Below are 24,427 nucleotides of genomic sequence, written 5' to 3'. Positions count from 1 at the left end.
TTCGCACGTGAAGCTTGTTCGAGGCCGTTAATGCCTCAAACTAATCTTCAAGTGATATTCACTATAGTATGCTATACTACGGGAAGGTGACCGCTCTTGTTTAACTAAGGGAGGGGAACGTGTCAAGGAAAACTATGAGACGATTTAGTACCCATATTCAAAACATTGGAGTGTTAGCAAAATGATTGCGTCTATCCAACTATCATTAAAGTTCACGTAACTTTGTTTTAACCTCAACTTAAATACAGGTACCATCCTGATCACAACAATCGCTTACAACGCTCTATGTATAGCCACCAAACAGTAACACTAACTCCACCCCTTCACACACATCCGCTATCAAACACCGGCCATAACGCCCACATGTTTCGTGACGAATGAATAGCCTCGAAACACTACAAAGAAAACGTGCGCCAAAACGCACGGTATCGAGTACCCGCGACGAGCCGCACCTTGCGTTCTATATTTTGATGATCCGTCTGAATTGAATACAGGCATATTGTTTGCTTTTCAACACGAGGGGTTTCAGGTGTACAAAATGGCTGGCTCGCTCTACCTACCTATTTGTATCGCTGTGGTGGTTTTGGCAGTCTCTGTTGACTACACATGTGAGTTTATCTTGTGTCTTCTTTGATTATATTTGTTATAACTCTCACCTGTATTTGTCTTGTGTGCTCGTCTTATAACTTAAAACAAAGTTGCGTGAACTTTAATGACAGTTGGATATGACGCGATCATTTTGCTAACACTCCAGTAGTTTGAGTATGGGTACTAAATCGTCCCATAGTCTTCCTTGAAAGGTTCCCTTCCCATAGTTAAACAAGAGCGGTCACCCTCCCATAGTCTAGCATAGTATAGTGAACATCACTTTAACGTTAATATTAGTTTCAGGCATTAACTTGATCGAACTTTGTTTTAAGTAGGAGAAAGTCCTCAATCTCGCGATTATTTTCGCACGTGAAGCTTCACGTGCGAAAATAATCGCGAGATTGAGGACATTCTCCCAAACAGACACCAATCTCAACAACAGTCGTCTCTTTTAATCGTTATACACTCTATGTTAAGTTGAGACAAGTCGTTGACATCATATACCAAATTTCTTTCTTATGTATTTTATATTTTATGTTCTTATATAGTCGCACCGTTTTGTTCAGTAAACTTGAGTGTCTCCAGACCTTCGGTCCTGCCCCGAACTGAAACACACGTTACATGTGGTGTCTCGAAATATGTGACAATGTTCGAAATGTGCCTCAGTCTGTTTACCATCAGTTAAAGGGTACCCGGAAGGAGGAATTGATAATGTGACTGTTTACCTACCAGAGCCTGAATAGGCAGTTTGAAACCATACTCCCAGTGGAGCTGAGAATGAAAATGGAGTGCACACTGATCCATTGACCGGTGTAGTCTTGAAATTTTTTTTTTTATTATTATTATTATTATTATTATTATTATTATTATTGCTGTTGTTGTTGTTGTTGTTGCCATAATTAGTCTTGACACTGTGAACGAAGTGTGTGACAAAACGCATGTAAAGCATTCCCCTCATAAACGGTGACAATCTCATTTCACTGTTATAGAAGCAACTTTACGAATATGTTTTTTCAAAACAACCGAACATATTACCCAGGTGTAATAACTCGATATAGAATTAACACGTCCCATTTTAATTCTGGAAACCCAAAAGTCCAGAAACTCTACGCTCTTTGCCCAGTCTCGGTTAAAGGTATTTACAAAATTAAACATGCCGTTTTCATGGGAACATACCAAGTATATGTTCCTTTACTTAAAACTCATGATTTTGTTTCGCAAATACATTAAATGTATTCATTGAAGTATCATGACACAAAATTAAACTCATTTTAACTTAATTCAACGATTTTATAGCGATATTGAAATATTTCGCCCATGGGCGAGAAAAAGGTTTGGCCCATGGGCAGGCCCATGGGCGAGAACATGTTCCTTAACTCAAAACTCATGTTTTTGTTTCGCAAATACGTTAAATGTATTTATTCAAGGATCATGACACAAAATTTAACTAATTTTTACTTAATTCAACTATTTTATGGCGTTATTAAAATATTTCGCCCATGTTTTCGTCAGTCCCTTTCAAGCATCAACTAACTGTTTGCAAAGTATATTGTATCATGTGAAATATACTTTATATTATATCATTACATTACTATTTAAAAAGGGCATTTGGTTGGATGTTTCCTTTAGTTCTACAAATTTCACCTGTTTTACATATTGTAGCGATCTTTAATGAACCCGGCCTTACCTCTCAAAACGTTTTGACAGTTTATCATACGAATTCATGTGCGTGTACTCCAATTCATTGGAGTTATTTTCCACAACATTAAATTTTAGTTAGTTTCTATTTCATTTCCCATTTTATGTCCCGTTGATACATCACACTGGGCAATTACGTGACGCTAGGTATGCAATATACAGGTACGCGTGCGCGTATTTTAATGAAAAAAACTATTCGTCTTTTATTGCATAACGTTTGCTTGAATATCTTACATTCTAACGAAATCTCGAAATAATTATTTAATTACATGCGGTTTCGAACAGACCAGTGGGAATTATGTTTCAATGCGATTGAGGAAAACGTGAGTGAATATTGTGACACTAAAGCAACTTTTAACTGCATTGTCACTTTTGGCATGAAAATGGTAACAGTTCAGAAAAAACAACAGCCTTCTTATGATAATTCTCATTAGTACGTTGTATCTAATTACAGTGTCGGCCTTATTTACATGTTATTCTACAATACCTGCTCTCTGTCAATTACGATCTACCACACCACGCGTGAATAAACAGTTATGCAGGTGTTGCTGTGGGCAAATACCTAGCCTGAAAATGTTTATTTTTTTGAGGATACATGTTTTACAAATGTTCGTTGATATGTGGATATATTAAGCACAAAGACAAAAAAATGTTTATGAAAGATGAATTAGTGCCTTGATATATTCATCGAGATGTGTATCATCGTTTAATGGGGTCATTCAATAAACGTATGTTTGGAGGAGATATCAAAGGAGCCGCTCAATATACACAGTGTCGTCCGGTGAACTACCACCCCTCCCTGTCCATTAGAGTTATGTAATCGGTACACAAATATATTTGATGCGGTGTCAGTGCGGAAGGAGTTTGAATTACGTCCGCCACTTGCCACAGAAATCCTCAAAGTATAGAAACAATAAACACGGTCAATCCGTACACAAGAGCACATTTACAGCTTATTCACAGTGATAAATAATAGGAAACTATCAAAACAATCGACATTTGTGTGTTACATTGATGCTATGAAAGCTTTTGATAAAATTAATCGTAAATGTCTATGGTATAAACTTATGAACATTGGTGTTAACGGTAATTTTCTTCAAGCAGTCCAGGCAATGTATGACGATACTTGGACATGTGTTAGAGATCACCACACAGACCGCTTTCCAGTAGACTCAGGTGTACGCCAAGGGTGTGTTTTATCACCAACTTTGTTCTCTGTATTTATAAATGATTTAGCTGCTGAAATTAATAGCTTACACTGTGGTATCCACCTGGACACTGACATGCTGAGTATCCTAATGTATGCTGACGATGTTGCTCTCGTAGCACCTGACGAGCACTCTTTACAGCGGATGTTAGACTGTGTAGCAAACTGGTGCGCACGTTGGCGCTTACTTGTCAACATCAAGAAAACTAAAGTTGTGCACTATCGTCCCAGTTACATTAAAATGTCCGATTTTGTTTTTACAATTGGGTCTGACCAGGTTGTAAGTACTCACGCTTATAAATACCTAGATGTTTGGCTACAGGAACATCTTGATTTGAATTTTACAGTTAAAGAAATAGCTAAATCTGCAAATAGACACTTGGTGTTATAATTTGTAATTCAAAGGAGTTGGTGGTTTAGCTTATAACATTTTTACAACTTTGTACAATAACTTGGTCCAGCCTATCTTATCTTATGGATCGGCAATTTGGGGAACTAAGGAATTTAGCTGTATAAATGCTGTCCAAAACCGAGCGTGTAGATTTTTCTTAGCAGTCGGTAGAAAGACAGTTTGCATGCTGCAGATCAATCCCGAATGCTGAGTATTATTTGCAGATGGTCAGTAAAATTCCGTAGATCCTGGAATAATACAGTTTTCAACTACTTTGTCAGTTTACATTTACCAATTTATGATCTAAATAATATTTCTACTGAAGAGTTTAACTTGTCTAAAGTATGTCTGTTATCCTTAGACCATTCTGATTGGTTACATGGACTCTGGAACGATACGGGCCAGGTAAATGGTAATAAGTTACGTACATACAGATTATTTAAAGATTCTTTATCAGTAGAACCCTATGTCAGTTTATTGATGAACAGATGTCAGCGCAGTATATTAAGTAAGTTTCGCTGCGGCTCACTGCCATTAGAAATAGAATTGGGAAGATTCACCCGCCCGAAAACACCGCTTATTGAACGTATGTGTAAATCTGTAATTGCAATGCTGTTGAGGATGAAATACACTTTTATGCTGAATGTTCTCTCTATACAGATTTACGCTATGATTTATGGAATTTAGCTTCTCAATCAAATCCAAACTTTATACAGATGTCCGCTGCCGATCAGACCGTGTTCTTTATGCGGAACAATAAGGTGGTCAGACCCCTAGCCGCGCTTCTTCACCACATGTATGAGCGAAGACAACTGTGTCTTTCGTCTCTACCAGCCTAGTTCCATGTATCTTAGTATCAGAATATTCTGATAACTGGTGATAACCGGTGATAACTGGTGATAACTCATTTTTATGTATATGTATGTACTGTGATATTTCTCATTTTTACTCATATGTATGTGATGTCCTGCGTGTCTCGTAGGCCATAATGGCCGGACACTGTACACACTATTTGTGTATTTTTATTGTCACTGCTGTACAGTGTGTGACACGAAAATAAAATAATTTTCTTCTTTCTTCTTCTTCTCTTCGTACTAATTACCTAGTGACGCACGTAACAACGACTGTCAATAGGGAAAATTGTGAAAACAAATTGAAATAGATTTTAATAAAACATTATTGTACTAAATAACTCGCAAAAGCGGTGCCTAAAATGTTTTGACCGTGTTATGTGTGTTGTAAACTGACGAATAGCAAGTAATTGTCATGCTGTACGCATGGTTCCATATACAAATTCAGTTATACAACCGGTATGAAACTGAGAACTGAGATACCAAGTACAACCTGCATTCACACACGGAAGCAATATACTTGTGTGTATGCCCTCTCCTCTAAAAAATGTATCACTAAAGTATTTGCATTGTAATAAATATAGTAATGATAAAACTTGGTAATTTGGTAGGTCTCCGACAGATATGATTTTCAGTTTTTTTACACCTTTGATTGATACGGATTACGTACCTGTAGTCTAGTCACTGTCTCTAATGTATCTGCTTGTTAGAAATTTCAAATGTCTTGTTATAGCACTGTTCCTAAAATACGGCAGTTTCTTTTATCGGGTATAAATAGTTGATTCGTCTTTTCACGCAGTCATTTTTACTTGATCGAATGATTTCCACAAACAATTACGGCAGAGAGTTTTGTATTTTATTATATTTTTAGAAGATTTCAGAAGATGCTTACATCACTGTATCTCAGAACGTAAAACTGATAACATTCAAACATGTAATTAGTACACGGTTAATTGTTACATATAATTTCCTGCATATTCCTTTTTGAACAAAAAGCCTACATGTATACTGATATCGGTGTCCACTGTTAAAAGGGTATTAGTGCAGTCAGCCATGGTAAATGGAGAGACAATAATAAGGTGATTAATTATAGTCTGTTGCAGAATATGCGGTATAAGTGTAGTCATTGATACATATACACATTACACATATACAGATGAAATACACGATATGATGCAGTGCAAGAACAAATTAAGGTACGGTTTCTATTAAAAATAGTTATACGATTTTGGATTTAATTAGCATGTTTAAATTTTCAGGCCAACACGGCTGAGATACAGCATCGGCATCCTCAACTGGAGTTGTTTTCTGCCGGTCGTAAGTTCATTGTTTGACTGAGCACACTCGTGTCGGGGTTGCGATATTTTCTTCTCTTTGTTGGCAGCCTGCCACCGGTCTGAATTTTGAGAAAGGTCTCAGCATGGGACTGTTAATTACTTCTTAATGATGTCTACAAGCTTACAAACTTGTAGATGTTTGGTGCGGTTAGGACCAAACTTTTTCAGCTCAGAGTGTTAGTGGTCCTGGAACCCATAGTGTCAAACAGGTTGTGCACAAAACATCCATCAGATTCTACTGTTCAGCAACATTATCACTGAATTTCAGAACTCTGGCATGATATAATAATCAAGGATTTCGAAGGTGAACGAGGGGAAAGGCAGACGCACGTGGATTTACCCTCAGGTTATTATTGTCTGGAGTTCACATTTTGGGGCATTCCATATACTAATTGAACAGAGTTCACCTGCACATGTCCACTTTAGTGATACAGACTGTAACCAAAAATGCAATGAGCCGTAGCTCTTAATCCCTTATAACAACGGTAACAACAACCAGGGTGAGGACACAGTAAGGTTAAACCGTGTCCAACAGACAATCTGAGGTGGCTATCTCCCATCAAGTCAGCTCTGTTTTTAAGCGCATAGTTATGTTTTTACATATTGAAATAAAAGGAATTTAAAAAATTATATTTAACAAACCTACACATTACCAAATCCAAAACTTTATAACCCTTTCTAGACTTCGTTCCAATTAACCTGGATCATTCAACTCGCTCGCGAAGGTCGTATGCGACTTTAAAGTGAATACGTCTACAGTGTACAAGTAACTTTTAACTGTATCATATATACTCATGATAAGCAATTATTTTCGTTCCTAATTCGAATGAGCACATTCTGAGGCTAAATCTGCAAAAGGACAGATAAAATATTTCTTTGTACAATGCAAACGATACAAACGTAGCGGCTGATAATAGAGACAATGATTTAATAATCTACAATATATCAAGTGTTCTCGTTCAATCTATTGTACATATTAAAGTGATTGTAGAGTTTCAAGGAGTACTAAAATGTTGTGGTATTATGAATGTATTTAGAATATGAATAGCGAAAAACAGTCACCATATCGGATGTACATGTATAACTTGTCTTCCAACACCACGCTTGTGCCGAGGCCCATGGTAATAACCTAATCATCAGTCAGACCAGTCAAGTGTGACCAGCGTACCTGCCTGGATTTGGCTCCTAATTACTGAACTGCCCAATACTGTCATACTGTGGGCAGAGTAAGCGGCCTCGTTGAGTGATACAGACTAACCAGATTATGATTGTGTTTGTAAGTTGCGTTTAATCTGTGTCGGGTTGCAGTTGTTTTATTAGTCAAGACTAGGGGTAGTTTTTTCAATGAAACCTTTTAGCCGTTGAGTTTGTTTTGCATTCATTTAATTAAATACATTGTCAGGTAGAATAATAACACGTTATATGGATTAAACATCTCCCTAATCTGAGTATAATCTCACATGTACTCTAAGTACCGTACTATATTACTTTGCGGAGACACTGAGTATAATTTTTTAGTTGGCATTGTATGCTGTCTGAATGACTTTACACAAATCCCTGCATTCAATAGACCCGTGAAGATCTTCAACAAACCATTCTTGGCGTAAAAGGGCGACAGTGCTTGTCGTAAGAACTGACTACCGGGATCGGGTGGTCAGGCTCGCTGACTTGGTTGATGCATGTCATCGTATCCCAATTGCGTGGATCGATGCACATGATGTCAATCACTGGATTGTCTGGTCCAGACTCGATTATTAACAGACCGCCGTCATACAGCTGAAATATTGCTAGGTGTTGCGTTATACAACTAACAAACAAACAAAACACAAAAAGAGAAAGTGTATGAGTACTAAAACTTGCAATAGATATGCGTACCCTACGTACACACATGAGTCACATTCGACAGTCTACAACACACGAATAACTGTCAAACAAGTTTGGGTACCCCTTCTGTTCAGGCGGTTATCTCCCAAAACCCCTACATCCCATTTCCCCTACAACCCATTTCCCCTACAATTAGTTAAAACAACACGCGGCATATACCTGTCTGGCATTATGAACTCACCTAAAGGAGAGATTAAGGTCTGGAGTAGAGGTAGTAGAAATGAAAGGGGTAGAGCTTTAGGGGATTAGGGGACTTAAAGGAAAGTTTAAAAAAAAATGAAAGTGTAATGAAAGATGCCTGTATGATGAGAAGACAATTTTTAGAAATTACAAAAATAACAATAGGAAGAAACAATTATTACACTGAGAAACTGAGATGAGACGATTTACAGTTGAGATGGCTAGGTTTAGTATATAGATACTTGAAACTGACTAACGTGCGTGTGAAAGGCAGGCAAACAAATATCCTTCTTGTGGATACCCGCCCACGTAGGAATATACGGTAATGAAAACGCCGATAAAGCAGCTAAACTATCCCTCAAAATCCCAGAAATAAGCTTAAACTTACCCATCTCAAAATCAGAAATTAAAAGTGTAAACAAGCAAAAAATCACAAAAAATGGTATAACCTATATCTAAACTCAAATAGCTAAATCAAAAAAGTGCTCAGCAAACCACTAACCAAACCAAAAATTCTCCATCCATCCAAAAAAATCGACAGTGTATTCACTAAACTCCAAACAGGACACACCAACCTAAATAACCACCTCAAAAAATTAAAAAAACACACTACAGGTAACTGCCCACACTGCAAACAACCAGAAACCCCAGAACACGCACTCATCCACTGCACACACTACCTAACACATCGAACCGCATTACAAACCACCCTCAATCTAAACAAGGCTCTAACTCTAGAAGCAATACTAAACCCACAAAATAAAGGCCTTAGGCGTATTCTTAATAAAAACGGAACTAATAAAACGCATCTAAAAACACAATAACCTACCAAATCAAAATCACATAAACAAACCAACATCCACCATACCCAGCTCCCTTAGTTCTCCTCCCCAATCCCATCGGCATCTATTCCAAATCTCAAAATTCCCAAATTCTATATAAGCAACCCCTAAAAACCCCCTCTTGGGTTGCACAGACCACTTAAGCCCCTTTCGGAAACACATTAAATGGCCTGGCCGGGCCGGGCCCGTGTGCGAAATACGCATCAGTCGGAAAGCGCACGTTAAATCTCCAAAGTAAGTAAGTAAGTAAGTAAGTACTAACGTGTGCGAAATACGCATCAGTCGGAAAGCGCACGTTAAATCTCCAAAGTAAGTAAGTACTAACATGAAATACGCATCAGTCGGAAAGCGCACGTTAAATCTCCAAAGTAAGTAAGTAAGTAAGTACTAACATGACATCAACATGGCTGGTCTTCGCAATGTTGAGTTTGTTATGTCACAGAGAGGAAAGCCCAAAGTCCTATTTGATGGTTATCTTCACACTTAGAACGTCGAGAGACTGACTTGCGTACACTGGAAGTGTGTCAAGTCCACATGTAGAGGAAGACTCACGACAGTAGGAACCGTGATCAGGAATGCTACAGAGCATAACCATGCCCCTGATTTTAATAATTATAATGTATTATGAATTTTGAATAATATCGTAATCGTAATTAAATATTTATCTCAATCTATTTGTGTTTCTTGGGTTGTTCCATTGTATGAAATAGGTAACAGACTAGGGATTAGCAGTGCCATGGACCGTGAACTTTGTTGTCTTAAGCTGTAGGGGAAATGGGATGTAGGGGTTTTGGGAGGTTACCGTTCAGGCAAGTTATTTAGTTCGATAATTTTGTATTAAAATCCTTTTCAATTTGTTTTCATCCTTTTTCCCTATTCCATGCATGTTTATGTTGCTACATCTTATTGCTCATGTTTCCAAGTATTGTAAAACACTTTAATGTTTCTCCTTCTTAATCTAACGTTATAACATTTCCGGTCATTGCCATCATCTAATACACAAGAGATGATACCAAGACATATTTGATTCGGTTTTATGGTCTATGCGGTCTTACAATTGATTTTATTAGTCTTTAAATCTTATGTCTAGTAAATATTTTCACAAACAGGGCTGTTAACTGATATAAGGAATGTGACATCCAGTTGAGGACTGAATACGACGTACGTTAGTCTGGTAACGACATTTCTACAATAATTTTTTGAATAAACCCTCTATTATTCCAGTTGTGACAGGGATGATGGTATGGTAGATGTAGCAGACATATTGACAGCCGTTGTTACGCGAGTCACTAGGTTATTAGTACGGCATTGGCTTTGTTGATTGGTACTATACTTTCTGTGGCCACTGACGGACGTAATTCAAACTCCTTCCACACTGACATCGCACCAAATATATTTGTGTACCGATTACATAACTCTTACTGACAGGGTAGGGTGGTAGTTCACGCGAAACGGACGACACTGTGTATATTGAGCGGCTCCTTTGATATCGCCTCACAACATACTTTTAATGAATGACCAATTAAACGATGATACACATCAGGATCGCGGAGAAAATACAAGCTTCGTTCGCGTTGAATATATATATCAAGGCACAAATTCATCTTTCATAAACTTTTTGTGTCTTGGTGCTTAATATATCCACATATCAACGAAAATATGTAATACATGTATCCACAAAAATATACATGTACAGGCTAGGTATTTGCCCACAGCAACACCTGCATAACTGTTTATTCACGCGTGGTGTGGCAGATTGTAATTGACCGACAACAAGTATTGTAGAATCACCTGTAAATAAGGCCGACACTGTAATTAGACACAACGTACTATTGAGAATATGAGAATTATCATAAGAAGGCTGTTACGTTTTTCTTAACTATTACCATTTTCATACCAAAAGTGACAATGCAGTTAAAAGTTGCTTTAGTGTCACAATATTCACTCACGTTTTCCTCAATCGCATTGAAACATAATTCCTACTGGTCAGTTCGACACTGCTTGTAATTAAATAATTATTTCGAGATTTCGTTAGAATGTAAGATATTCAGCCAAACGTTATGCAATAAAGGACGAATAGTTTCTTTCCATTAAAATACGCGCACGTGTACCTGTCACGTAATTGCACAGTGGGATGTATCAACGGGTCATAAAATGGGAAATGAAATAGAAACTAACTAAAATTTAATGTTGTACACGCACATGAATTCGTATGATAAACTACCAATGTTTTGAGAGATAAGGCCGGGTTCATTAAAGATGTTGGGTGCGGTTAGGACCAAACTTTTTCAGCTCAGAGTGTTAGTGGTCCTGGAACCCATAGTGTCAAACAGGTTGTGCACAATACGTCCATCAGATTCTACTGTTCAGCAACATTGTCACTGAATTTCAGAACTCTGGCATGATATAATAATCAAGGATTTCGAAGGCAAAACCTTTTCTCGCGAAATATTTCAATAAATCTGTAAAATAGCTGAATTGAGTAAAATTGAGTGCCATGAAAATAGTAAGAACACCTGCATGTATTTGCGAAACAAAAACATAAGTTTTAAGTAAAGGAAAATATTCTCGCCCATGGGCCAAACCCTTTTCTCGCCCATGGGCGAAATATTTCAATATCGCTATAAAATCGTTGAATTAAGTTAAAATGAGTTTAATTTTGTGTCATGATACTTCAATGAATACATTTAATGTATTTGCGAAACAAAATCATGAGTTTTAAGTAAAGGAACATATTCTCGCCCATGGGCCAAACCCTTTTTCTCGCCCATGGGCGAAATATTTCAATATCGCTATAAAATCGTTGAATTAAGTTAAAATGAGTTAAATTTTGTGTCATGATACTTCTTTCAATACATTTAATGCATTTGCGAAACAAAATCATGAGTTTTAAGTACAGGAACATATTCTCGCCCATGGGCCAAACCCTTTTTCTCGCCCATGGGCGAAATATTTCAATATCGCTATAAAATCGTTGAATTAAGTTAAAATGAGTTTAATTTTGTGTCATGATACTTCAATGAATACATTTAATGTATTTGCGAAACAAAATCATGAGTTTTAAGTAAAGGAACATATTCTCGCCCATGGGCCTGCCCATGGGCCAAACCTTTTTCTCGCCCATGGGCGAAATATTTCAATATCGCTATAAAATCGTTGAATTAAGTTAAAATGAGTTAAATTTTGTGTCATGATAATTCTTTCAATACATTTAATGCATTTGCGAAACAAAATCATGAGTTTTAAGTACAGGAACATATTCTCGCCCATGGGCCAAACCCTTTTTCTCGCCCATGGGCGAAATATTTCAATATCGCTATAAAATCGTTGAATTAAGTTAAAATGAGTTAAATTTTGTGGCATAATACTTGAATGAATACATTAAACGTATTTGCGAAACAAAATCATGAGTTTTAAGTAAAGGAACATATTCTCGCCCATGGGCGACATAGTCTAAATAAAGAGGAATATCTAGGTCACCAGCTAATAAAAATTGTGGACTTTTCTTCATGAGTTTACAATATGAATGCTAACCTGCAATATGAATGCTAACCTGATATACTTTAATGGACAAACTTGCAGGCACCAAGTATTGATCGGGTTATCCAGAACACAGTACGAATGATAACTCGAGTTAAGTAATCAAGTTATGTCTAGCAATAACTGATTGTCATAATTAATTTTCATAGCGGCAATCTCATAACAGTGACAATCTGCTCTTGAAGCATAGCTTTTGACCAGGGGGAGTGAATGTTGTGTAACGCCGCACCCAACACTTTATGGCGGCGGTAAATGATCGAATCTTGACCATGCCAACCAGTGATTGATATAATGAACAATGTCCCATGCCGTTGGGGCACTTTGACATACAATCAACCAGGTCATCAAGATCAAGATCGAATTACGTCGTATATAATCCTGTTCGTGTTCGTGAATAATATCTTCACCACGTCGTTTGTGTATTTATAGCATGATCCATGGACCCCAGTGACGTATCAAGTGAGACTGGATATGACGAACTGATCATCAGACATTCCAGTCATTCTGGATATGACGAACTGGTCATCAGACATTCCAGTCATTCTGGATATGACGAACTTGTCATTACACATTCGAGTCATTCTGGATATTTTGACCTAGTCATCAGACATTCCAGTCATCCGCATATGACGAACTTGTCATCAGACATTCCATTCATTCTGGATATGACGAACTGGTCATCAGACATTCCAGTCATTCTGGATATGACGAACTTGTCATTAGACATTCCAGTCATTCTGGATATGACGAACTGGTCATCAGACATTCGAGTCATTCTGGATATGACGAACTGGTCATTACACATTCCAGTCATTCTGGATATGACGACCGGGTCATCAGACATTCCAGTCATTCTGGATATGACGAACTGGTCATCAGACACTCCAGTCATTCTGGATATGACGAACTTGTCATCAGACATTCCAGTCATTCTGGATATGACGAACTTGTCATTAGACATTCCAGTCATTCTGGATATGACGAACTGGTCATCAGACATTCTAGTCATTCTGGATATGACGAACTGGTCATCAGATATTCTAGTCATTCTGGATATGACGAACTGGTCATCAGACATTCTAGTCATTCTGGATATGACGAACTGGTCATCAGACATTCCAGTAATTCTGGATATGACGAACTGGTCATCAGACATTCCAGTCATTTTGGATATGACGAACTGGTCATCAGACATTCCAGTCATTTTGGATATGACGACCTGGTCATTAGACATTCCAGTCAGTCTGGATATGACGAACTGGTCATCAGACATTCTAGTCATTCTGGATATTGCGAACTGGTCATCAGCCACTCCAGCCGCTCTGGATATAACGACCTAGTCATGAACTGGATGTCAGAACTCCAATTGCTCCGGATGTGACGAACTAGTGGTCAAGAAACATAGCAACTCCGGGTGCGACGAACTAGTTATCTTGCAATCCGGCCACTGTGGGTGTGACGAAATAGTGATATCACAATATACGTTCAAAGTCCAGTTGAGTCCTAACTCACTCACCCACTCATTATACTTGACAAGCTAGCTGCAGGTGTGATGTGTAATGAACTACGATTAGACGTCGAAGGCAAAAAGGGAAAATCACGAAGGAAAACCCAATTTCCATTTGACCTTTGGCTTTTCGTCATGACCTACGTTTGTCGGTAAACCGACAAGCCTTCTCTGAAAAGGATTTGTCCATTCTAAATTCTTTCGTGACGGTATATTTGAACAAAGGATAAATTATACCGACATTGCTGTATCCGGGTAGATATATATAAGGTTTCCATGCTCAGTCGAGATAGAATACTTATACTATGGCTCGTTGCCAAACACGAGATAATCCTTACATAGAGATGAAAGTTATGAACACGTATATTATTATATTATTGTGTTTCGGTATTTCTTATATTTCTTTTAATATTTATTTATTTATTTATTTATTTATTTATTTATTTATTTATTTATTTATTTATTTGTTTGTTTGTTTGTTTGTTTGTTTGTTTGTTTGTTTGTTTGTTTGTTTGTTTGGGAGGGGGTAAATACCGGGGTATGTACAACACAACAGCAAAGTAAAACATTACCGGTTAAAGTATACCCTGAATATGTCAAGCTTCAAAGCAATGCACGTTGTGTATCTTGTCATATATTCATCCATTGCTGGCATCATCTACATGTATATGTATGTCATTCAACCAGGAAGTCATACGCGAAAATCAGTTGCCATTATTACATATATGTATAGTTGGTTGCTTCGCTGACCATTTTCTGTGAACAAAACGTTGTTCAATGAAAACCGCGTTGCTATGACACGGCGTGTTTCGAAACGTGTCACTGAGACACCACAGTAGCTCGTCCTAGAGCACGTGACTTATTATGTCTGTACGTTGTCGACACATTCACATGCTGTGATATGATACCTAACTCAGTAATGTGAGTGAGAAGGACTTTATAGGAGGTAAACAAAAGATAACGTGAGACAGCGATTTCACATTAGTCACATGACACTAATTATCCGACACCCAGGTAAAACCACATACGGGTAGATTGTATGGGGTGCGGCGCATAATAGCTATTAACAACAGCGAATGGACTGTGAACGTGGCTTATGACTTCCTGGTTGAAAGAAGTAAGAGCACTGTTATGCCCAGACATACAAGAGGGTAAAATGTCGAGTAACCGGTCCACTTTGAAATGTCAACAAGCTGATCGATGAGTACATATACTCTTCAAAACAAGTAGGGGATACTTAAAATTTCCAAAATTGTAAATATTTAGTTTCCAGTAATAGTTGTATGATAATAATGAACAAATTATGAAGTATGACAGTAGATGTTATGACCGCCAGTGATGTCGAAGGACGATAGGGGTAAAATGGAAAATGTCGAATGTATTTTTGGAACAATAGTGCGTAATACCACCACGATAAGTCTCCCAATGGCGATTTAAGGGAGTCTGTCCCACCCTTCTTGCAGTGCCTGGCCAAGTTCAGCCAACGTGATTGACGGGCTGTGACCTTGACCAACATGTCTCTCTGTCATGTCCCAGACGTGTTCAATAGGGGAAAGGTCTGGGCTCATTGTTGGCCATGACATTCTATGGATGCTGTGCTGCTGGAGGTGAGAATTGACTATTCGTGCGCAGTGAGCACGGGCGTTGTCGTCCTGAAAGACAAAACGTCGACCCACACACCTTGCAAACGCCTTGCACATCAAAGGGTGTCAGTAGGTTGTCCCGATAGTACTGTCCCGTGACCCTTGCTTGCACAGTGTGGAGTGGGCTTCGATTAGTCATAGTAATGCCACCCCACACCACAACCGATCCGAACCGTGAAGATTCGGGGTAGAATAGGTCTTCAGCAACCCATGCTTGCCATAAAAGGCGCCTATGCTTGTCGTAAGGGGCGACTAAAGGGATCGGGTGGTCAGGCTCGCTGCTCTGGTTGGTGCATGTCATCGAACCCAATTGTGTGGATCGATGCTCATGATGTCAATCACTGGATTGTCTGGGCCAGACTCGATTATTTACAGACTGCCGTCATATAGCTGGAATATTGCTGAGTGCGGCGTTAAACAACAATCAAACAAACAACCGATCCACCGCCAAATTCATCATGAGGTCACATTGACGTTCATTTTGACGTCTCCAGTCACGACCATCTGAAAACATGACACATGACCAGGGACGATAACCTCGGTATCGACGCAAGTTATACCATTGACGTCTGTTGGCAATATGACGATTTGTAGGGGGAAGCACAATACGTGGCTTGAGCTGCACGTTGACGATTTCTAATCAAGTGACCCGAAACTCGTAGTCCAGTTGCCTGATGTAAGTTTGAAGCAATTCGATTCGCCGTTTAAGGTCGATTTCGTGGAGCCTGGTTTCGGATCAATCGATCCTGTCCTCTTGTCGTTGACCTGGGACGCCCTAAAGGGGGTCGATCGTCAATATTGTGGTTTGTTGGTACCTGTTTCAAAGTCTGCTGATCACTGCACGCTGACTTCTGCAGTTTCCAGCTTGCCAATAGCCAGTAGACCCCCGCGCGTTGCAGACGCCTCATCGTTAGTTCATACACAATCAATGAATGAAATCAAGTTAATCACAACTGTAGGATCAAGCAGACAAAAAGATTGACAGAAATTAATCGACCTTCCTTGAAAGTGTCAAAATCATGTCTGTGTCGCTTCTACGCGAGGCCGACCGCCTCCGTGGTCTAGTGGTAGAGCGTCCGCCCGGAGAGCGGAAGGTCCGGGGTTCGATCCCCGGCCGCGTCATACAAAAAGACGTTAAAAGATGGTACTTCTTGTTACCCTGTCTGGCGCTCGGCATTAAGGGGCTAAAACAAGGACTGGTCGGCTCGGAGTCAGTATACTGTGTCTGAGCGGGGCATTCATGTTAAACTGTGGCATGGTATCTAAGTGGGCTAGCACTATAAAATCGGCATCAGTCCGGACTAGTACAAACAGCCACACAAACACACACACGTACATGCACGTCGCTATATAAGTGCAATAATCTTGGACGCGACGTTGAACCCAATTACACCTCACCTCACCTCACCTCACCTCACCTCACCTCACCTCAACTCACCTCACCTGCGTGAGGCACGTGCAAACTATAGGATGGGTCTGGTGTTAACCTTTACTGACATAAACGTTCTTGCTTTGGATGTTTGTCGTCAACAATACTTGGTATCAACATTCCATGACCCCCTGCTTTTTAAAAGTATACATCCATACAATCACAACCGTACATGCTAACAAGTGTTGGTTGTAGTTGACAGTGAATGTGGCTTATGCATTATGTTGAAAGAAGACAATGCACACATTTAGTGCTTCAAACTGACGTTCGGATTATTGATATACCTTGTATAAACCAGCGGATATATGCAGGGTATGAAACTCCCAAAGATTTCAGCCAGACCACAGGACTGGCTAGCTGAAATACTTGCCAGCCCTGACCAAAACCTGCCTGCCCACTATAATCACATGTTTCTCAGGATAATTTAATTAAAACTTTAAATCGAATTCATTGAACATGAAGTAATGCAAGAAAAGAAATAGCAAACACTTTTTAGGTTAGATTTGTATTTAATATCCTAGAATACATCATGTAAATAAATAATGCTTATCATCGGGAAATATTTAGAATATTTTAACATATGAAATATAACCCGACCGTCGGGCAGGGGGATTTGAAAATCTGGCAGCCCAAGTTGAAATCAACCCGTCTCGGACGGTCGGGCAGGCAGGTATTTCGAACACTGATATATGGGTGCACAAGTGCATGTACATGAGCATATATGAGCAATATATTGACAAGTGGGTGGTTAGACAGGTTAGAGGTATACCTATAGAGGTAGAGAGACAATCAAATATATTATACCAGTGCCCCAGATAAGCTGCGTATCTGCGTAAAATACGCAGTAAAATAAAATCCAAGCGAATCAAATACGCAACGAACATTACAGATACGCTACAAAAATAAAACTTGTGCGTATCATCAAAGTATTGTAAAGTAACCCTGCGTATTCGATTAGCAAATCAGCAACTTATTTTGAAATTATAAACCTTGCTAAACTCCACGATGACAGTTACATCATGATCATTTGCCATCACACTTTCTTCTTGAAGTATCGTGATATTTTTTAGTCCTATAAAGTTCTCGAACCCACACGACACCAGTTTGCAGGGACTAGATGAATAGTGTTTTTTAAAATATTTAACTTAAATACCCACATATGTAAAAACTAGTGGGTAACAGAAATTTGAATACCCAGATAGAATTACTGATACCCAATGCTTTTAAAATGCATGGGTAAAATACCCACGCCACCAAAAGCTTATCTGGAGCTCTGTATACACTTTCAATGACATGCAAGTGGGTGGTCCTGAGTGATAGCAAGAGTGGTGGGTCATTAGGTCGATACGTACATACGTTTGGACCTATGCATGGACTCAATCATCCCTGGATTGAAAAGCTCCAAATACATTTATTCAACCGAAACTCATAGGATAAATATTCTCCATAATAATTTCAGTCCCAATTTGACGTGTCAGAGAGTACTCACTGCGTAATCAGTCAACCCCAACATATACATGCCAAAAGTTTATTGAAATAAATAGGTTTAAAATAGTTGTGTCGTTGGGCAACACCTAATGGCGGGATTTGTCATTGTTGTTCAACCCTCTTATTTTCTTATCGTTGTACTTCACTTTCTCGTAAACTCAAGCGTGTTGAGCTGACAGCATGAACCCTGTGTCAGAGAGAGGAGGATACGGGTGTCATGGTGAAGACCCGACTGATTTGTAGTGCCAATATAGCGATAAAGCCACTCGTCATATACTTTCTGCGAACACCTGGAGTCATCACTGATATTCAGTGATCCACTCATGTAACTTTCACCGCTATTACACCCAATAATGGATATTATGGATAATCGAGGCTGATTATTCTCTGGCGATGACATTGAATATTTTATCAATCAAATTGCACATAGGTGATATTCCATAACATAATATGAACATCCGTAAAATCCTCACAACTTCGTCCATCATATCCTCTTTTAAAAAAGAACTTTCGAAAAACAAACATACACTACACTGTAGTTTCCACTTGTTTCGGGCGGTTGGGTAGCCTAGTGGTTAAAGCGTTGGCTTTTCACGCCGGTTTCGATTCCCCACATGGGTATTATGTGTGAAGCCCATTTCTGGTGTCCCTCGCCGTGATATTGCTGGAATGTTACTAAAAGCGGCGAAAAAAACAAACTCACTCACTCACTCACTCGACTTTTTTTCTGTTCAAGCTTCCTTAGCATGCTACCAGTGCGGTGATACAGGGGGAGCGGATGTGGACTGCATGGATGCCTCCGCCCTCCTCAACATCACCAAGACGGAGAAGAAAGAGGGAGAAGAAGAACCTGATGATTCGGATTACGTTAAAAAAAATAAATATTATAAAAACTGTGACGCTGTGAACCAGACGATGTGCATGATCGAAAGGCACATGTCGCAAGGTGAGGGTAGTTTTTTTATCTTATGTATGGTAACCATGGCAACTGATTGGATGTTGTTATACGTCGCAGTCATTGAGGCTCCGGCTATACTGACACGCAATGAAACCGCATAATAAACTGAAACTTGAAATGACAAGATGTGTTTTTGTGCTTAAGTCAATCTCGAAACACACTGATTGAGATTCGACATTGTTGTGTTTATTTATCTCATGCCTAAATGAACCCGTGAAGATTCCGGGGTAGATTAGGTCTTCAGCGACCCATGCTTGCCGTAAAAGGCGACTATGCTTGTCGTAAAAGGCGACTAACGGGATTGGGTGGTCAGGCTCGGTGACTTGGTTGATGCATGTCATCGATCCAAATTGCATGGATCGATGCTCATGATGTAAATCACTGGATTGTCTGGTCCAGACTTGATTATTTTACAGACCGCAATCATATAGCTGGAATATTGCTGAGTGCGGTGTTAAACAACTATCAAACAAACAAAAAATCATGCCTCTTTGCACAGAACAGCTTAATTTGAATATTACAACAATTCGAATATGCGTTTTCAAAGTGTGTCATTATATATATATATATTATGTCATCTTGAGTTTGGCTTAACGCCGTAGACTTTCCGTTATATCAGAACGTGTCAGCTTAATACAGCAGTTAATATATAACGTCGTGCTGGCAATATTTCTACCGAATAACGACGAGACGCGAAACCTTCAGGATACAAACAGGATCAACGAATGAAAGAAGCTGTTAAAATAAAAGACAAAATAATTTGTTTGATTGGTCAATCCATATTTAAATGTCATTATAATACAATAAAATGCACTCGTCTGATTATTAATATAATATCATATAAGTCTTTGATGAAAATCACGGTGAGGTGAGGTGAAATGGGGTTTAACGTCGCGTCCTAAGATTATTGCACTTATATAGCGACGTGCATGTACGTGTGTGTGTTTGTGTGGCTGCTTGTACTAGTCCGGACTGATGCCGATTTATAGTGCTAGCTCACAGAGATACCATGCCGCAGTTTAACAGGAATACCCCACTCAGACACAGTATACTGACTCCGAGCCGACCAGTCCCTGTTTTAGCCCCTTAATGCCGAGCGCCAGACAGGGTAACAACAAGTACCATCTTTTAACGTCTTTTTGATATGACGCGGTCGGGGATCGAACCCCGGACCTTCCGCTCTCCGGGCTGACGCTCTACCACTAGACCACGGAGGCGGTCTAGTTCACGGTGAATATGCTCTTGTTTTCAACAAATCTTTATTGGCATGTGTACAGTAAACCTTTCACTGAGAGTGAGTGAGTGAGTGAGTGAGTGAGTGAGTTAACAGTAAACGTAATGTTTCTTTTGGAATAGAAATGGTTAAGACAAAGAAATATTTCTTCTACCCTTGTAGGTGTAGTTAAAAGCTACATCCGTGACTGCAGTGATGGAGAGACCTTCTCCTTCGCAAAATCAAAGTACCCTCGACTGGAGAACCTTCCGCCAAACAACGAGACCACATGCACTTACGACGTCATACCGAATTTCCAAGTCTGCGTTACGTTATGCACTGGCGATATCTGTAACGGCCCCCAGCCCGTGCCGGAAAAGGAAATTGAATGTCGTAATGTTACGAATGTTTACGGGGAAATTGAGCTGATATGTGGAGCGTCATCGTTGAGGCATTTCTTAATGCATACCTCGCTTAATACATTATTGGGCGGGATGTTTGGATGCAGTTATTTGGTACCCTTCATTTTCTACAGTCTGGGTGTGTTCGTTATGATGTAAATGGCTGTAGGTTGGTGTTATTTACCATGAATATGATATTTTGATATGAGGATATTTTGAGAAAAGGATTCTGTTCCTGTGGATGTATTGACAAAGAAATATTCATGTTTACATATTATGAAAGTTTGAACGTGAAAATATCGAGTTTTCGCCATCAACCGTGACGTCACTATTCTTGACGCTTCATCTCAGAAGCTACTGAACCAATGAATGCGAGATTAGTTTTTGCTCAACAATGTCAGTGAGCGAGTAAGTGAGTTGGGTTTTGCACTTTTTAGCAATCACCCAGCAATATTTCTCGCTGATGACACCAGAAAGGGCTTCACACAATCGAACCCAGGCGAACACCTTAACCACAAGGCTATCCCATCGCACCTCAATTTTAAAACAAATCTAATAGAAATACATGTATTCTTAGGAGTCATATCGAAGGGATAATTTAAACCTGAGAATTAATTCTAACTATGATCGTTCAACAATATTAGGGGCGGTCGGGTAGCCTAGTGGTTAAAGCGTTCGCTCGTCACGCCGAAGACTCGGGTTCGATTCCCGACATGGATACAATTTGTGAAGCCCATTTCTGGTGTCCCCCGCCTTGATATTGCTGGACTATTGCTAAAGGCGGAGTAAAACCATACTCACTCACTCAACAATATTATTCAAGAGAAATCCTTACATTATGGTTTACTCATTACCTTTGTTGCAAGTAAGTTATTTTTTAAAGTAGCGAGAACACGTATTGTTTGATATGTCGTCCATCTTTTATGCTTTACTTAATTTGGAATGCTGACACTGGTTAAACATGTGCTTGTGTTTGGGACGGGTACCACCAATGGGATAGGATACGTTCACCTTTTCGCGAACACCTGGTGTCATCACCAGGTTCATAAACACATGCTCCTGATATAGTCCAGTCTCATTAAAATCAGATCTTAGTTCTCGCTACCGCAAAACAAAGATCTGAGGACATCCCATTACGGGTCCCGTCAGACCGACCTTTCGCGAACTTTGACCGTCTAATGGAATGACTCACATGAAGTGGACAATATCCAATCAGAAGGCAGCTTAATCGAGCTTTACGGCACGAGTTTCAAACTGGCGACTACGCGTCTAAACATTACTCTGACATATACTCGATTGAAAAAATATAAACTGAACAAAAGAACATTCTGGAATGGCTAATAGATGGTCAAGATTGTATGAATACACACATTAAGCCCATGACTGTCGTTCGGAATACCCTGTGTGTGTTTATTTCGAGGTTGCACGATCAAAAATCACATTCCAACTGTCACTTTCTTGATCTGATAAGCGATGCTCTGATTGGTCAGATGAAAGGTCGTTCTGCCATGACCGCAATGATCAGATCTTTGTTTACCGGTAGCGAGAACTAAGATCTGATTTTAATGAGTCACATTGACTTTTGACATATTCTCAATCTACAGCTGCCTTCAAAAACTGTTTTCGGACAATTCAGCTGGAATTTGTTCACTATATATTATACCGTATATGATAGTTTAATCAATAGTTAGTAATAGAAGTCCTTACATTGATATGTGGAGCTTGAAAAAAGGTCCGTACCTGGCAACCATTTCTGATGTCCCCCCGCCGTGATATTGCTGGAATATTGCTAAAAGTGGCGTAAAACCATACTCACTCATTCACTCTTTGCATCGTTCAGTTGCATGTGTATCAATATTATCGTCTTACCTTATTTCTCTCTGCTGTTTTTATTTATGTGTTTCGTTGCGTCCCGGACATGATATACTGAAGCAAATTAAGTGTGTTTATTTCAGCTACACATATCCCTTAGTGATGGAGTTTATCCATCTCATTTCAATGGAGAATTACACAGCGAAAATGAATGCTTCGAAATGCGAGATGGTTATTTTTCTTCCGATGAGCAACCATTTCTAGTTATCACTTAAGTGTATTTTCAGAAAAACCGAAATGTTCATAAATGAAACGTTTTTCATGTTAATAAACGCTATTGCAATGTCTTTATTTAGGACGTGACGATCAAACAGTATTGTGATACATGTCTTCTCTGTGATTTTCTGATAATAGAGGTGGAATCTATGCATTTATTTTTACTTGTGCTAATGTGTAAATAAATGAATTGTTATAAAAATGGCATGATCCTTGTTCGTTTTTGTAGGACATTATATTATTGAACTTCTTTCAATTTTATCAACACGTTTATTTTTCTCGTTCACACTGAAAATTATTTCACTCGGGACATAACCCTTATATCAAATTGAACAGACTGTATTATGTTTTTTATTACCACAGACGATATTTGAACATATTAAAGCTTTCAATTTAAAATTTAAGTTTTTGTGCCTCGTTAAATATGTTCAAGTTGTACCGTGCTAGGGAGATACGTCTGACCGCTTGCATCCATCCCCTAACCCCCCCTCGACCCCCATGCATTATCAGTTGCCCAACAATGCGACTTTGGACTTATCTTGCCACAGGAACAAAGTTTTCCCAAATAGTAATAATTGTATATACGTACGTCGATTAACGCCATTTTACAACGGTAAATCGTATTTTCACGGTTTGTCTGAGGTAATTACGTTGTGTGACGTAACGACAGAAAGTTGCTGTCATGTGACAATTTGACAAACAAATTCTCCTTCAATCACATCCCCCGGATTCCGGGTTGGAATTGGACTCCAGCAACCTATGCTGGTCGTAAGATTTGGTAGTTAGACTGTTTTTAGGGTGAATGTGTGCTTTGTCTGGTCTACTCACTCGAATATTTTTTTACAGAGCAGGGCGACATAATGTAGCTGAAATATTGCGGATTTTGGAATATCGCGGGGTAAAACTACAAATAAACCAAGGAAGATGTAGCGCCTTCAAACTCTCAAACTGGTTTCGGCGGATGGTCGAGTGTGGTTGTCATCTGGAGTTGATGTTTTGTATATATGAGTGAGTGACCTGGGTTTAACGGCACTTTTAACAGTATTCCTGTTATATCACGGCGTGTCAGCTTAATGTGGGAGGAAAGCCCGAAGTGATGTAGGTCTCAGACGTTTACCACTTCGGTGAAACCCATAAGCACGGGTATGGTGCTGACAAACCTAGAAACATAATCGGGGCGAA

General features: G+C 39.1%; 1 protein-coding gene across 1 annotated transcript; it reads left to right on the top strand.

The window, feature by feature from the left end:
• Positions 1-381: 381 nt before the first annotated feature.
• LOC124121559 lies at positions 382-22,446 on the top strand. Its single transcript, XM_048394210.1, has 3 exons — positions 382-608; positions 19,322-19,531; positions 20,940-22,446. The coding sequence occupies exons 1-3, from the start codon at positions 539-541 to the stop codon at positions 21,314-21,316; spliced, it is 657 nt and encodes a 218-aa protein (XP_048250167.1). The 5' UTR covers positions 382-538; the 3' UTR covers positions 21,317-22,446.
• Positions 22,447-24,427: the final 1,981 nt, after the last annotated feature.

This window comes from Haliotis rufescens, unplaced genomic scaffold (assembly GCF_023055435.1).
Source record: "Haliotis rufescens isolate VD_foot unplaced genomic scaffold, xgHalRufe1.0.p SCAF_13, whole genome shotgun sequence".
Classification (NCBI taxonomy): Eukaryota; Metazoa; Mollusca; class Gastropoda; order Lepetellida; family Haliotidae; genus Haliotis; species Haliotis rufescens.
This window is presented reverse-complemented; position numbering and strand designations above follow the sequence as displayed.